Genomic DNA, 14,482 nt, shown 5'->3' with positions numbered 1-14,482 from the left:
CATTATTCTTCCGCCTTTATGCGTCTTAATTCTTCTGTTCACTTCACATGCACATTGGAGAGGTGTGGGCATGAACTGTGTTACAGGCTTCCAGCTTTCTATCATGGCCAACCAAATGGCACTAGGTGGGTATAACACCTATATGAGGTTGAGTAAACAAATGTAGCATCATGTACTACATCCCTTCCTTGAGTACACAACACTCTTTTTCAGCCTAGAGCTAAAATTACATCAGAGAAAAGGTGGATAAGTTATTATTTCACAGCTGATGTTAACAAAACCATTGCAAATGTCTAAATTTTCATTCTTCCTAGAGCACAGGGTAAGCTTCTTTTGCCTGCTGGGGTAGCCAAAATATACCTTATCCATGTAAGCACACTTTATACCACAAAGATAATTTGATCCTTTTCTCAGCTTGTGTAATTAGCTATTCAGCTTTGCTCTGGATTCCAAACAGCAAACATTTTGAGAACAATCTTTTTCCTGGAGTTGGTGCTTTGTATGGAACAAAATTACCACATCCCTTTTTCCTTGAAGGAGAGTCCCACATACAACTAGAATATACTTAAAAATAAAGATAACTTATATTTTCCTGAATTTCCTGAAAATTCAAATTCAGTTAAGTCAAGATATTGGGAGAGGCTTGGGATTTCCCACCCCAAATATACATAAAGTACATATATACAGAACCATAAAGACAACAGAGACTATTAGAGAACATGGAAATAGGAACTATTCCGCTACTTACACCATCAGCCAAACATCTTCTGGAATCGAACGGAGGACAGCCAGTGATTCTCCTTTCCCAGATAAATTCCCCTTTCTCATTTATTTTACAGAAGTGATTGTCACAACCATCCTGAAGAGATTCATTTGGCTGTAAAGATTTAAGGGTTGTTAGCTTAAAAGCAACATGGGGCCATAATTTTGCACAATACTATGCAGCCTGAATATTCCATTATTGCTATTCAATCAATACACCATGGTAATTAAGTTTATAAATGGAAACCTTTAGTAAACACAATTCTGAACAAAAGTTTCCTATGGAAATTATTTACTTCCATAAACTAGTGATTGCAACCCAATTAAAGGAGTCAAAACCTTGTATTTTCAGCATTTAGCCATGGAAAAAAAAATCCATCTTAAGAGAGAAAATTATTTAAGTGAGAACCTTGAGAATCTGGCCTCTGAATTGTCTCTCAGAGAAAGATGTATATATATATTTAGCTTTTGATTCAGTAGGGAAGACTGCTAAGAGAAATGCACACACAGCCTAAAATTTAGATGAGCAATGAAACAACATGAAAAGTTATCTCCTGTTTCATGTGAGATGCTGACTGGTTGTAACCAGAAAACATCTGTTCATGTTTAAAATCCTACTATACTGGAGACACTTTTTAATAGGATTCACATTTTTCAACTTACTAATTACTTCTTTAAAGTGAGGTTTGAATTTACCCTAAGTATAGAGCAACAGTTTAGGTTCATTTTCTAGCTAAATTTCATTTATATTATTCATGCTTACAGGTGCACCTAGATTGTCCATCTAGAAATTTGTATTGTTCTGTTTTGTCTTTCATTTACAACCAAGAAATGATTTTTAAGAAATAATTCTAGGACATAAGGAAAAAGACAATAGCATTACCATACAACCTAATTAAAAATGCTAAAATAAATGCATTTTCTATGGATCCATTAAAAAGAAATAAAAGAAGAAAAAGGAAGAGGAAGAGGAAGAGGAAGAGGAAGAGGAAGAGGAAGAGGAAGAGGAAGAGGAAGAGGAAGAGGAAGAGGAAAAGGAAAAGGAAAAGGAAAAGGAAAAGGAAAAGGAAAAGGAAAAGGAAAAGGAAAAGGAAAAGGAAAAGGAAAATGAAAAGGAAAAGGAAAAGGAAAAGGAAAAGGAAAAGGAAAAGGAAAAGAAGTGCTTGAAACTTACCAGAAGGTATTTTAGCCTTCCATCTCTCAACTTGATCCCGCAAGAAGTTGGCATACATTTTCCACAGCAAGAGCCAGGAATTTCTTGCCTTCTGTAATTCTAGAAGGTAAAGGTCACATTGGTGGGATTGTTTTTTTTTTAAGCATGCTATCCACATTTATAAGTAGAAACTAGTTTTTGGAAATTCAGCAGGTGAAGTGATATAGCTATAAAAAAATGATTAACTAGCTGTTTTTTTGTTAGCTGTGGAGGGTATTATGTTTGTTTTGTTTTTTTAGGTACAGCTTGGCATAAATCCTCTAGTTTTGTCCACTAAATTAAAAATTCTTTGACATTAAAGGGACAAAGTTTGTTCCACTAAACAACATGTGGTAGCAGAAGGAGTAGGGACGTGATTAAAACACTGTGGTTGACATACAGTTCTTATATGTAGTAGGGAGGACCATTTCTGCAAAGCTATTGAATACTACGTAATACAACTTGCAAAATGAATTTGAAAGGCAGAAGTAGGAGAAAATTGCAAAATAATGAATAAACAATATACAGGGAAAGGGGAGAATTGGGTCAGAATGGAAAATCTGAGTTACGGAAAGAAAGGTAAAGAAACGAGCTGACAAAACAAGAAACTAAGAGCAGCAGAGAATGTATGACAGAATGAAATAAAAAAGGAGAGATCAGAAGACAGGATTAACATGGCCTGACAAATGGTACAGGAAGAAAAGAATGGTGATGGAAGAAGGCATGGGAGACAGAGCAGCATCAGCTGGAGAGAAAGTCACAGAATGGAATAGGGGAAGTGAAAAAAAATACAGAAATGAACCATCTGAGTAAACACTTAAAGCGTTTTGCAGTAACATCTCGAGCTGCTGCATATAGCCAACAGCTGCTTATGATGACCTGAACATTTTAAGATAACAATCACTCTGGTTGATTGGAGGCATACATGTTAAACAGATTTTTAATACATTATTCATATGTTTTTATACATATTCTGAAAAAAAAAAGAATTTGGGGAGAGCAGGGGCATTACAGTACATAATAATACATAAACTGGGTCAGTTAGGGCTTCTTCTGGCCCTGCAGACAAGTGGAGTAGTACATCTTGGACATATAAGTATGTCTGACTGTCTTCTCCTCCCAGACTGGCCTCGTTTAACAAGTCTACTGGAAACAGGCTGCACTATGTGCAAAATGCTGCCCTGCACCTGGGCATTATCTGGAAGATACTATTTAGAACAGGCTAGCTGAAACACAGGAGATTGAAGCTGGAGCCTGCAATCTCCCTCTTAATTTATTAGTGTAGATGAAACTACAAAAATTGATCTCCTACATTACCACTTCCAATTCTACTTAGAGATTGAAAAAGAGACTTCTCCCTCTCAGGCAAGGATCAATTTATGCCTCTCAGAAATCACTAGGAGATCCCATGTTATCTCCTGTTAGGGAGGGGGCTTTTTGATGCTAGGTCACTAATTACACAGACTGGTATGGGTCTCCCTGCTTCCACCATTAATTTGGGAAGAAGTTAAAAGAGAAGGAATCCTTTGAACCTTGTTCTGTGAAATTTAACTGCTGGTTTTTGTTCCCAGGACAATGGAGATTAAGTCAGTCTTTCTAGTTTGTTTAAGTCTCAGTTTATCTGAGGTACTGGTGCTGAGCAAAGACAGAAATCTAAATATATTTCAGCAGAACTGCTCAAACAGTCACTGTTGGTAAAGTGAGTGAAAGGGAGCTATTTGCCTCTTTCTTTCATAGCCAAAGTCATTTCTTGAAAATGGTGGAAGCAGAAGCAGAGACTGTAAAATGGCCAACAGAATTAATGAGGACAATCACATCAAACCATCTAGGACCTGGCTGGGAACCAAGCAGAAATATTATTGAGCTCAGCTACTAGGTGATTTGGAATATTTGTATGAAAGCTCTGAAGCATAGCAATCTAGCCGAGGTACCAACCCAAAGAGGAACAGATGATGTGAGAGAGGTGATACAGCAGTTCCTGCTGCCAGTGTTGTGTCAAACCTCACTTTGCCTTGAAGGTAAGCAGCCTGGAATATCTGAACCTGTGGATCTGAGTTCCATGAAAAATTACCTTTGCTATGACTAGTTAGATTGCATTTGGTATGATCTAATGCAGGGAAAGAAGAACACAGGCCCATGATTTGTCAGGAAAAAAAAATAAGGAAAGTAACATGTCTCAGAGCTGTACATAGCATGAGTGGTTATATACAGTGGGTGGGTGACATGACCTTATCATCAGACACATTCTTCTTCTGAAAGGCCAGCCTGCTTTCACTTACCACTGGACATGGTTCACAGTTGAACTTTGTACAGGTCAGACTATATCTTTGTGAAGACATTGACTGTGGAGTGCAGAGACATGTTGTGCATTGATCCACCATCAGGCGCCTCCATGCCTGAAACATTAGAGCAAGTTTTTAACAGTCAGTAATTGTCTCCTCATCATAACTCAAATAAATGAGCAATTTCAGCTACTTCAAATCTGTTTTATTAAATCTGTTGCAATTCTAGACAAAAGAAAACAGAAAATTCATGAGCCAATTTCCAGAGGCCATTTTCCAAATAAGGCATTTAGAATTCCTAAGTCTGCAAGCGAACATTTTTTTAATTTCCTTGCTTGCAAAGCAAGAAAAGAATCTTTGAAAGTGGTGTTGAAGATTTTGGTAGATGGTTCTCATCAGTTAATTTTCTCTGAGTGGGGTAAATAGGTTTGCCATCAAGTCTTCTGCTCTTAGAAGATCAGAACCTGCAACTTGTCAACAAAAATTACTAGTTATTGTACTTGTCTAAGCACTGCTTAGAACACCTAGAACACTATGACCTTAAAAATCACAATGTGTAGAAGGAGAAAGAGAAAGGTACTGAGTGAAAAGCTGGACTTGTCCATAGCTACAAGCAAGCCAGTACATGAACTGGAACAAAATTCAAATTCTTTCCCCAATACTTCGTTTTCTGGATCAAAATACCCTTTGAAAGCAAGCAAAAATGTCATTTTCAATGTAGAGAGTGGAAAATGCCAGTGGGAAACAGCAGGATCTGGAGTTTCCAGATTTGGATGCCTGACATATAAATGAACACTGCCACTCAAGTACACAACTCTTCATTTCAATCCTAAACAAACCAGCATGGCTAAAGCGACAATATGGGAGAAGTTCATTAAGTATTTTTACAAAGAATTTCTAAAAACTAATAAATAAAGCAAATAGACATTGAATATCAGAAATGAATAAAAGCTTTGAATAGTGTATCAAATGTCAATATAACTTCACTGTTATTTGCCTGGGAGACGGGAACTCTCCTTTCAATTGTAGATTGGTATGCAACATATTTTGCATATTTTCAAATTCCCATTTTTCCTATTCTGTACTAGTAAACACTCATCCAACAAATGCAATAAAAAAAAGGAGTTAGCCTTGTTTTAACAGTGGAAAGGTAGTAGACTTGTGAGTAATTCAGAGCCAACACTTCAACATAATTACTGATGAAAAAAAATGTTCTGAATATTACTTGTCCTCCTACCCTGGAGCATAGCAGAGTTTCTCAAGGCTTTTAATTAAGTTCCAACAACAATGACTTCTTTCTTGTTTTGTGCAAGTCTATAAAAAAAGAACCTCCACAAATAACATGATGGAGGTAGTTGTAACAAGGAGGTTCCCATTTTTTAAAGTGGGGTCTGGGATTCTGTGATAGAGGTGCAAGCAACAGTGGAAGACTGGATATGATAACCAAAAAGATACTTCTCCAGTTAAGCTGCTGCCATCATTTTGACTCAAGCTCTAGACCTAAACAGAGATCTGGTCTTCACACCTCCACTTTCATTCGTGTGAAGACCTGATATTCACTATAAAAAGTTAAGCTGGGGTTAAACGCCAGACATAGATGCAGGCATGAAGCTGCAATTATAACTTTTCCCTATTACAGCAAAGTCACATGAAACAATAGATTTCTTGTTCACTCTCAACAACGAAGACATACAGATATCACTCTGACAGCCATGGCACAAACTACATGGCCTTACAAGATTATTGAACCCACTAACACTAGCATTGTAATAGTAACCAGTAGAGTTACTGTGGGCATACAGACATACAAACAGACAAAAAAGCCTCACAAATATGGGAGCAATTCTGATGAGGGTGACCAGTTTCAAAATATATTTGAGGTTGTTTTATTTACTCTCATAATCATATATTGTTCAGGTTTTCAGAAGTACATGACTATCACAAAATGTCTCTGTAGATCTAGGCTTATGCAACTCATAACAACTTATGCAACCCAACTCATATACTCAAATGCCTCAAAACATTTGGGGAAAAGTCTTAACTTTTATCTAAAATTTGCCTCACAGCTTAGTTCCACAATGTTTATTTAATAAATACGGAGATCGGCATGCAAATAAACAATGTATTTCTGTAAAGAAATATAGCTTCATGTGACAGAACTGATTAAGGGACTGATATATCTTTTTACCTTCATACCTACTTATGTTCTCTTGGATAAATTAGAACAAAACCACAACATTTACTAACACAGTGTTAGACAACATAAACAAAATGCCTGCCTAAAGCCAAAATCTACTCAGATCTCTTTCAAACATGCTACTCACTAAAAGCCTGGGAAAACAGATGAGTGATACTGATAATCCTTTTGGTAAATACAGCCACCTGCTTGGAAATCTGCAGTTAAAGCCAGTTGTAGCACAGTTAAGAGCAGTAGTGAATGCAATACAACAAATTACTGGAATACAATATTGGTAACCAGATACAAGACAAAAATGTAAAAGGATTAAAGAGACAGTCATTTTAACACAACTGCAGTAAAAGACTAAAAACCTGGAACTATTCAATGAACGAGTTAATGAAGCAAAGATTTCCATTGATATAAAAATGACATTTGAAACCTTTTTGTAAAGGATCATGCTCTCAGAATGAAGGTTTTGAAATCTAGGAAGTATAAACATCTGTGGACACCATATCTTCCTTCCTGACCAGAGCTCTGGAAAAGTCACTGAAGTAGAAAGTCATGTCAAAGTGGTGGTCAAAAATTTTCAAAAATATAGCTAAAAAAAAACTGCTCAAAAATTTTAAAATATATAGCTAATTTACTTTAGACTATTAATTAAATGAAAATATTTTAGGTCATAATAGCCATTAACAAGTTCTAATGTAACCCCCCCCAATTACTTTCTCTTATTTTCCATATTAAAATATTTGCTTTATTTAGAAATCTTCCAGACTTGACATTTTTCATTGCTTAAGGCCAAGACAGACCAAAATGCCACTCTGTTGTCCTCAGCCCAAATTCATTACTCGCTACCCTAGAGAATATTTTGCCAATAGGGTAATATGTGAATGCTAATCTCAGTAATGCTTGACTGTGAAAAAAGAAGAGCATAAAGGCAATGCTGAAACTTACCAACACCCTCAAAGTCTTTCTGCACAGACTATGTTTGATAAAATGACCAGTTGTCAGAAGAATAATAGAATCATATTGATTTTAAAAATTTTATTAAAACTTATGAGACATTTTTATATAGAAACAGATCACAAAAAATGAAGTTTTATACCATGAATTCATGGCAATCAGAGCAAATTTTATTAAGACAGGAATGTTTATAAATATTTAAAAGCTAAAAAATTTTAATAATTTATTTAAGAAATATCTTCTAGTTATTTAATAATAAATACATTTTAATAAATAGAATTATTAATAAATACATAATTTAATATTTAATAAAATATTTTAAAATATTTAATGCATATATCCAAAACAGAACTAATTCTGTTTTTGTGTCCAACATGATATTTTCACAGAATCACAGAATGGATAAATTTGGAAGGGAGCTCTAGAGATCATCTAGAGGTCTACCCCCTTGTTCAAGTACGGTCCACATGTGGCAAAGGGTGGCATCCAGGTGGGTTTGGAAGACCTCCAGAAAAGGAGACTCCACAACCTCCCTGGGCAGCCTGTTCCAGGGCTCTGTCACCTTCACAGTGAAGTTCTTCCTCATATGGAGACGGAACTTCCTGTGTTTCAACTTATATCCATTGTCCCTTGTCCTAATGCTGGCCACCACTGAGAAGTGTCTGGCCACTTCCTCCCTACATTTTCTGCTCAGATATTTGTACGTGTTAATCAGATCTCCTCTCAACCTTCTCTTCTCCAGGCTAAACAGACCCCACTCACTCTGTCTTTCCTTGTGCAAGGGATGCTCCACTGGATCCTCTCTGGGAGCTCCACATTCCTCTTATACTGGAGAGCCAGCATAAGAGGTGCAGCCTCACCAGAGCTGAGGAGAGGGGCAGGATCACCTCACTTGACCTGCTGGCAACATTCCTCCTCATGCAGGCCAGGATCCCATTGGCCTTCTTGGCCACAAGGGCACATAGCTGACTTATGGTTAACTTGGTGTCAACCAGGACTCCCAGGTCCCTCTCTGCAGAGCTGCTTTCCACAAGGTCGACCCCTAATCTGTACTAGTGTCTGAGATTATTCCTCCCCAGATGCAGGACCCTGCACTTGCCTGTGTTGAATCTCATGAGGTTCCTCTCTGCCCAACTCTCCAGTCTGTCCAGGTCCCTCTGGATGGCTGCACAGCCATCTGGAGTGTCAGACACTCCACCCAGCTTGGTATCATTTGCAAACTTGCTCAGGGTGCACTCTGTGCCCTCGTCCAATTCACTGATGAACAAGTGGAACAGCACTGGGCCCTGTACTGACCCCTGGGGGACACCACTGGCCACAGGCCTCCATCTAGACTCGGCCCCATTTATCACCACCCTCTGAGCTCTGCCATCCAGGCAGTTCTCAATCCACCTCACTGTCCACTCATACAATTCACACTTCTGGAGCTTTCCTATGAGGATATTATGGGAGAAGGTGTCAAAAGCCTTGTTGAAGTCAAGTTAGACAACATGTACGGCTCTCCCTTCGTCCATTTAGCCAGTCATCCCATCATTGAAGGCTATCAGGTTCGTCAAAAATGACTTCCCCTTGGTGAATGACTACTTCCAGTCACCTTCTTTTCCTTGACATGCCTAGAGATACTCTCTAGGATGAGCTGCTCCATCGCCTTACCACGGACAGAGGTGAGGCTGACTGAATTTTGCTTCAAAATTTTCTTATGCTTTATTTTAAAATATTTCAAACCACTTGAAAAGAAAGAAACCATTTTTTTCCCGACTTGTCAAGTAAACATTTTGTTGGAAGAGAAAAAAAATAATTGGTCAAATGGTTCATGAAAGAACAGTATACAATTGGAAAGACTTTAAAAAATACAGAACATACGTACACATTCTAGATAACAGAAGGTGGCAGAAGTTTGCAATTATTAAACCATATGACATTTTCTACAATTTTGGTCTTTATAACTTCATAAAATACCACCATGAGTTTTGACAACATACCACAGAGAAGCAAATAGAGGAGTCAAACAGAAAGCAGATTATTAGTTGTTTTGCCACTTTACAATCCTTCTCCAAAAGTTCTAATAGAAAATCAGAGATACTCTTTGGATTTAATTCCACAGGAATGTCGTTCCAGAATAAAGCATATTTGATTACAAGACTTTAGCTGTAATAAACTGATAAGCTTATGCCTACAGAATATGGAGAAAAAATGTAAAAAAATATGGAGGAAAATAGATGGAGGAAGATCCTTTCTGCTGTACCTCAAAAATCCAAAGAGATGTGATCAAACTTTCCTTCTAAATAAATGGAAAAAGGAAGAAAAGCATAGACAAGAGAATACATAGGTTAAAAGTCAGGTTAAATGAATAAAAAGAATCAATTTCCCTGGAGAATGATGAGAATACTTAGAGTTCCTTGACACCAGGAGTTCTGCCAGAATATGGATTTAGAGAAACAATAGACAATTGACAGAGCTCTCCAAAGAAAAATTCAGGATAAATGAGATCAGATGCCTAACTCCAGTGCTTCCCAATTTCATGGACTGGGTTAAACATATCTTAATCTATGCATTAAATATGCAGTTGAGAAAAAAAATTCCTCTGAGGGCATATCAGCATCAGTCTGAAAGGAGATAGAGGTCAAACAGTGAGGGAGCTCAGCTTTCCTGTTTTATGCTAATAGCCAAAGAGGAATACCTCTTCCACACAGGTGGAGCAAGAGTTTCCATCCTTTTTTGTTTGTTTGTTTTTGTTTTTTTTTTTGTTTTTGTTTTTGTTTTTGTTTTTTTAGTATTTTGTCCTATATGTAAAATAAGGGAAGTTTTTCCTTCCCTGAAGTACGCAAGGATCACCTTTGAGGTTATCCCTCACAGCTAGTTTCCTGTATGTTTGGTAGACTGCAGGTACACACTACCACAGTTTCTGAACACATACTTACAAGATGAGGAAACACTATTGTCCCAAATTTGGAAAGATATTAATTGTCATATAAGAAGCCTGTGGCAGGCATAGCCTGCTGAGACCATTACCACTGCTTTTACTACAGAGTTTCATTTGCAGTGATTTTGACTGAACAAAGTTGTCCTTACAGGCTTTCGGCAAGTTCATGCTCATTAAAACACATGCTTATTAAAATATTGAAGTATCTTATTGATATATCAAGTAATAGGAATCAATCTTACCCCAATAACAGTGCCATTCAAAAGACAACCATTCACAGGTACTGAAAAAGAGAATAATATGCCATTTAGAGTTACCATTATCGTGCCATTATTTATATTTAACAAACCATGAATACGCTTTTTGACTTTTTATTGTTCCAATTTATGTCACTAGCTCCATTCTCAATATAAAGACACAATTTAGATTCATAGACTATAAAGACAATATTGCCTTTATAGCCAATGTTATCCTGAATTCTACCTTCAAACTTATCTTGCTGAGCTGTTTTTTCCAAGTACATGGTACAGTGTGGATTTTCCTCTTGAATTCAAGCCTCACAATCCCCAAAGAGACACTCATGGATTTCCTCCAAGTTGCAGTCTTTACTTTTCTTCCTCACACTTCTAGCTGCTTATGCCATGGTAGCATTTATGCTTGTCAAATAAATGTGATTGGGAGTCTGTAATAGTTGAAAGCCACAGCCCTAATGGTCACTGATGCTCAGAAGAGAGCATAGCTGCATGCAAAATGCCGGTGTGGAGCAGACTTTAAAGGAAGTAATAGCAGAAGGTCCTGTTTCACTCAATGCCTAAATTATATATGAGAGTTTCAAATTATTATTAGATTTTCATAATAAACACTTCTGAAATGAAAACTGAGAAATAGGAGATCTATTGTCAGCTGATTAATTCTCCAGTCGTTTTATTTGACACATATGAATCCTTACCACATCTGCAGGAAGGACAGCAGTCTTCTATTTGGTTGCAGTGTAATTCAGTTCCTTCTGTACAGTGTGGGACATCCATCTGAGAGCACGAAATGTTCTTTTGCTGCACAAAAACCTCATTGTTCACTTGGACACATTCATTGATAATGCAGTGATTGAATGGAGATCGCCACTCTGTGCCAATCTGGAAGGAAAAAAGAAAAGTATTTTATATTACAATATCAGCAATGTTTGTGCAACCAGGTAAAGGAAGGACAGACACAAGTGATATGCTGATTTACAAAATGTATGTTTATTTCTGCAGGAACATTTTGTCACTCAAGATTTCTCATAAATCTTTATTGTGACAATCTTAGAGTAGATCAGTGTTGACTTTTTAAGAATGGTGAATACAAGACTCCAACCCCACATCTCAGTACTGTAATATCAAACATGTTTGCTCAGAAATTGAATGAGTACTTCTCTCTCAGTTGTTAAATAGCTGCTTTGTTGTTAATGACAGACAAGTTGAAAGACTATACAGCAAGGAGACAGCAGAATACAGAATCATAGAATCATTAAGGTTGGAAGGGACCTCTAGAGATCTAGTCTAACTGCCCTGCACATGCAGGATCACCTGGAGCATGTGGCACAGGATTGCGTCCAAGAGGATTGTGAAGACCTCCAGAGAAGGAGATCCATAACCTCTCTTAGCAGCCTGTTCCAGTGTTCTCTCACTCTCACTGTTAAGAATTTTTTTTTTAAATTCCTGTGGATCTTTTAGTGCTTCAATTTGTGGCTGTTTCCTCTATTCTTATTGGTGGCCACCACTGAAAAGATGCCGGCCCCATCCCCCTCACTCCCTCCCTAAAGGTGTTTATAAACACTGATCAGGTCACCTCTCAGCCTTCTCCAGGCTGAACAGGCCCAACTCTCTCAGCCTTCCTCATAAGGCAGATGTTCCAAAATCTATTTTTCATTTAGGACAATGGAAATCAATAAGACGTGTTGGAGTATGAGCGTATAGCTTTCGAATGCTTGTTTTATGAAACAGAAGATAATACTGATCCTTTTTAAGAAATATCCTGGTAAAGGCAAGGCTAGAAAATGATACATTTTTTTTTAAATGAAAGAGATAATCAAATGTTAATAGCACAGATTTCCCAGTGACATGTAGATATAAATGCAGAAACACTATAATGAATAACACTTCAGGAAGAAAAGAGTGTTGAGAAGGTCCATTACTTGAAATATATTTAACTTACTATTTCTGTCTTCCTTTGTTAAATGCCAGCTGGCATAGAGGATTAAGCAATTGAGTGCTACTGCGTTAGGCAAAGACTTATACTGGCCAGTTTGGTTAGGGACAGGACAAAAGCAATAGTCTGAAAGAATTCAAAACTGAGGGAAAGAAAAGAAACCAATATCCACTGAGCTTTCCAGAGACATAGGGTTATTGCAACACATTTAAAATGGCATTGTATACACTCATTTCCCTTTGGACTTTTTCATACAGACACACAGGAATTAAAGGGGATGAGACATACTGCTGAAAATAAACTGTTATTCTGAGCAAAGAACAACTGTGGCCTAAACCACTGCAGTCTGCTCTGGCCTGGAGCCATCATTTTTAGTAAAGAGATGGTAATTAATGTCCCCATTTCAATGCGCACTAAGTAGTATATCCTATTTGAATAGGTCCATGAAAGGCAAGCAATTCACTATCCAATCTGCCTGCTATCCATAGAATAACATAAGTTAATTAGGATAATTTAAACAAATAATCTTCAGCCTGAAAAACATCCTATCCCAATATCCTATCCCAATCAATTTTACATGCCAAGATAGTTTTGTTAGAGCCTAAAAAGTTTGTATATTAACAAAATCAAGTGGTTAAATCACCCTATCTATACAAGAACATTGCTTGCCTTAAAGGAAGTAACTTGCAGGTGCTTTATGGTTTTTTGTTTGTTCGTTTGCCTTCTCTGGAGTACAAATGATTTGAGGGTACTTCTGCTAGAAGAGGAAATGCCCACACCACCACTGGCTTACCTCATGTAAACGAGCATCTGCATCACCCCGTGACCAGAACAACTGCTCCTCACATGCTGTCTTTTGGCATCTTCCACAACACTCTCCTTCTTGGGTGACATACTTGTATCCCTATAAAAAAAAAAAAAAAAAAAAAAAAAAAAAAAAAGATTGACTCAGGAATAATACAAGACACATGAGATTTTTTTTTATTTTAAGGAGATGTTTAATGCTTGTTTTGTTTGTTTTTGGAAAAGGAGATTTTAATACACAATTATAAGGCCACACACTTCCATTACAAAACAAATAAGTCATCCATTCAGGTCAACAGCCTTTCAAACAGCTAACATCACCTGTCTGGAAAAAAAAAAAAAAAGAAGGACACTAGGAACAAAACTTCATATCATCTTATTAGCTGCTGTTTAATTTATATTTTGAAAACAAATTCAGCTACATGAATTAAATAACTCTAGGTACTATCTTTCCTCAGTTCATTTTGATCCTTACTGACAACCCACTCTTGTAAGATCAGCTTCTCTCGTATGGTATAGGAACACCCTTCATAGGAGTTCAGCAGACACTGATGGTGCTCAACACACACAGAAAAAGAAAAGAAACAAGAAAGACAACAAAACAAACTAAAAAACTCCAAGCCTTGAGTTTATGAATGTGAATTTACATGTCTGGTTTTTTTTAGGAGTTGAACAAATATGTAATAACGCAAAGATCTGTTACAAGACAAAAAAAGAAAATTAGATAAACAGGCATGGAAAGGGATGAGGTAAAAGAAAAATAGTTTTGAGGTGGCCTGAATTGTTTAAGTAACGCTGAACAAAAGCCATTTCCAAACACTATAGTTTATTGTATGTGAGCAATTCCATTTATGCATTAGTAAAATGTAAAGAGAAAGTGTTTCAGATAACATTATATTACAGAGGTATGCAAAAGGAAGAAGTGGCAGTGAATCAGCACAACTTTGGAACTAAACTCATCCCAGACTCAATTTCCTGTTACTAAATCTCCCGAAAAACTAAGACACCATTCCCTAATTTCCATAGTAAGTTATGTTTTAAAGTGCAAGCTAGATGTTTTAAATACTACCCATTAAGATATTTTATTTTATAATAGGATCCTGTATATGAAATACTTAGGCAATACCTTCCTTTGAAATTATTTAACTCTCTTAACATACAATTTTAAGCCATTTCCTACCTTTTAAGTG

The 14,482-nt window shown here is 36.9% G+C and overlaps 1 protein-coding gene across 1 annotated transcript in view; it reads right to left on the bottom strand.

The window, feature by feature from the left end:
* Nucleotides 1-14,482, bottom strand: part of VWF (von Willebrand factor) — a 125,018-nt gene that overhangs the window by 6,035 nt on the left and 104,501 nt on the right. Inside the window, exons 44-49 of the mRNA XM_026033247.1 lie at nucleotides 13,282-13,392; nucleotides 11,251-11,434; nucleotides 10,544-10,584; nucleotides 4,234-4,350; nucleotides 1,937-2,035; nucleotides 749-877 (exon numbers count right to left, since the gene is read on the bottom strand). Of these exons, the coding sequence (XP_025889032.1) occupies nucleotides 749-877; nucleotides 1,937-2,035; nucleotides 4,234-4,350; nucleotides 10,544-10,584; nucleotides 11,251-11,434; nucleotides 13,282-13,392 (681 nt within the window). The remainder of the gene's footprint in view (nucleotides 1-748; nucleotides 878-1,936; nucleotides 2,036-4,233; nucleotides 4,351-10,543; nucleotides 10,585-11,250; nucleotides 11,435-13,281; nucleotides 13,393-14,482) is intronic.

This window comes from Nothoprocta perdicaria, unplaced genomic scaffold (assembly GCF_003342845.1).
Source record: "Nothoprocta perdicaria isolate Ctin4 unplaced genomic scaffold, notPer1 scaffold_126, whole genome shotgun sequence".
NCBI lineage: Eukaryota > Metazoa > Chordata > Aves > Tinamiformes > Tinamidae > Nothoprocta > Nothoprocta perdicaria.
This window is presented reverse-complemented; position numbering and strand designations above follow the sequence as displayed.